The following is a 2,064-nucleotide window of genomic DNA, read 5'->3' as shown; positions in this document are numbered from 1 at the left end:
ACTACTACTACTACTACTACTACTACTACTACTACTACTACTACTACTACTACCATACGTTACCTGATCACATTTACGGCAAAATATCTTTTATATATTTTAAGAGTTATGACGATCAAAAGAGAAAGAAGGCGGAGGAGAAAAAGAACAGTCGAGAAGCCACGAAGTTTACAGTGGAGTCCAGTGAAGCCAACAAGCTTCTGACCTCTCTCAAGGAACGAGTGGCGAGCACAAAAGCCAAGGTGAGTATTGTTTGTTGAAGTTCAAACGACGTCATATATTTCCGAAACATATTTTGCACCAAGAGTGTGTATGTGATAGAGAGAATGAGAAGATTATAATGTTGGTGTGTTTGTGTGTGTGTGTGTGTTTGTGTTTGTGTGTGTATGTGTGTGTATGTGTGTGTGTGAGAGAGAGAGAGAGAGAAAGAGAGAGAAAGAGAGAGAACGAGAGAGAGAAAGAAGGAGAGTGAGAGAGATAGATGGAAAGATAGACAGATAGATAACTAGATAAATAGATAGAGAGAGGAAGGGAGAGAGAGAGAGAGAGAGAGAGAGAGAGAGAGAGAGAGAGAGAGAGAGAGAGAGAGAGAGAGGTGGGAGAGGGGGCATTGCGGGGGGAAATTCAGTGGTGCAGAGGACAACTTACTGTTGATAGAGGATTTCCCCTTTCTATTTTGACACCTCACCGACTTTGTCCAGTCGACAACATTAGGGGCTACTCGCAACTACTCGTTTTTCCTACACATTTCAGGGGTAACATGGTCTCTCAAAATCGAGCAATTCAGGTATTGCGTAAGTCATAAACAAAAATCTTCTTTGAAAGTTAATCTGAGCACAATTTCCAGCCACTTGGCAATCAATTTAGACCAGATGGAAACGTGTTCAATCATTTCCGTCTGGCACGCCGCACATCAGCTATTTTTATACTGTTGCGTGTTTTCATTGCTTCTAGACTCTGTTCCTTGACTGTCGGGAAGGGTAAATGGTTGCACTCACAGTCTAAGTGACATAATAAGATGCTTAGACCAAATTCATCCGAACTAATTGTCTAGAAAACTAAGTTGAAACAAGATAGCCGTAACAAGTTCCGCTTCGACCTTTTGAACAACACAAGAAGAGAAGAGAACAAGTCTAATGAATTATGAACCATGAGCGGGTAGCTGCGCCGGTCCTGGTTCCTGGTCGTTTAGGCGGGAAAAAACAATATTATATTCCCTGGCCCGGAGCCATCTTGTACTGGAGTGGGGGACTAACCACAGACGTGGGAAATAAGAGAAAATGGTGCAAAGAAAAAAAAAAAAGAAAGAAAAGTCACTCTCACTTATCCATGTGTACGTGTTTTATCTCTTCTTTCCTTCATTGTTCTTTCCTCATGACTGTACATGATTTTTTAAAACCCAGAACGTTGTTTGTGGAATGTGAATAAGAAACCGGTGTTCACCCAAAAATAATTTTTCGTTTATTGTCTCTCCTTTTCTAAAGCAAAATTACACAATTTTCACGAACAGCACTGAAGTATAATGATAGCTGGAAAAGGAAGGAAAGGTTTCTTACTGTCAAAGAATAATCGTAACAAGCAACACTGGAGCAGTCCATTTCGTGCAAATCGCTCTGCTAATGTGATCGAATGGAATGCACAAAAGAGCGCACCGAGCTTACTGAATGTGCGTTAGTTTCGCTCGTGTGCAAATTATGTTGGACTTAATAAAATAAACACGAAAACACTAAGGCAACAGAATCCCCTTGCAACAACATCTAATCCGATAAAAATGAGATAACGAAGTTACTGTGAGCCTCATTCGGGTCGAATGGTTTGATGGAGTCGGGGATGATGCTGGTGGTAGCAGACTTTTCTTTTTTCTCCTCTTTCTTTTGGAAAAAGGGGGTGGGGTCGGAGAAGGAAAGAGCTGTGCATCTGCAGCATTACCTTCTGCCGCATATTGTTACTATTCCGAATGTTGGTGCTGAAACGTTGAAAATACTTAAGGCTTGTTTGTGGGTGTGCATGTGTGTGTGTATGTGTGTTTGTGTGTGTGTGTGTGTGTATGTGTGTGTGTGTGTG

The 2,064-nt window shown here is 41.4% G+C and overlaps 1 protein-coding gene across 1 annotated transcript in view; it reads left to right on the top strand.

Annotated features, from left to right (window-relative positions):
• Positions 1–104: 104 nt before the first annotated feature.
• LOC101861681 (TPR repeat-containing protein DDB_G0287407) overlaps positions 105–2,064 on the top strand; it is a gene marked incomplete at both ends in the record, with an annotated part of 31,989 nt that continues 30,029 nt past the window's right edge. The window contains 1 exon segment of the mRNA XM_005105640.3: positions 105–242. Coding sequence (XP_005105697.2) covers positions 105–242 — 138 coding nt within the window.

The sequence above is a fragment of the Aplysia californica genome, unplaced genomic scaffold, assembly GCF_000002075.1.
Source record: "Aplysia californica isolate F4 #8 unplaced genomic scaffold, AplCal3.0 scaffold00483, whole genome shotgun sequence".
Classification (NCBI taxonomy): Eukaryota; Metazoa; Mollusca; class Gastropoda; order Aplysiida; family Aplysiidae; genus Aplysia; species Aplysia californica.
Note: the sequence above shows the minus strand (reverse complement) of the source record. Positions and strands in the feature narration are given on the sequence as shown.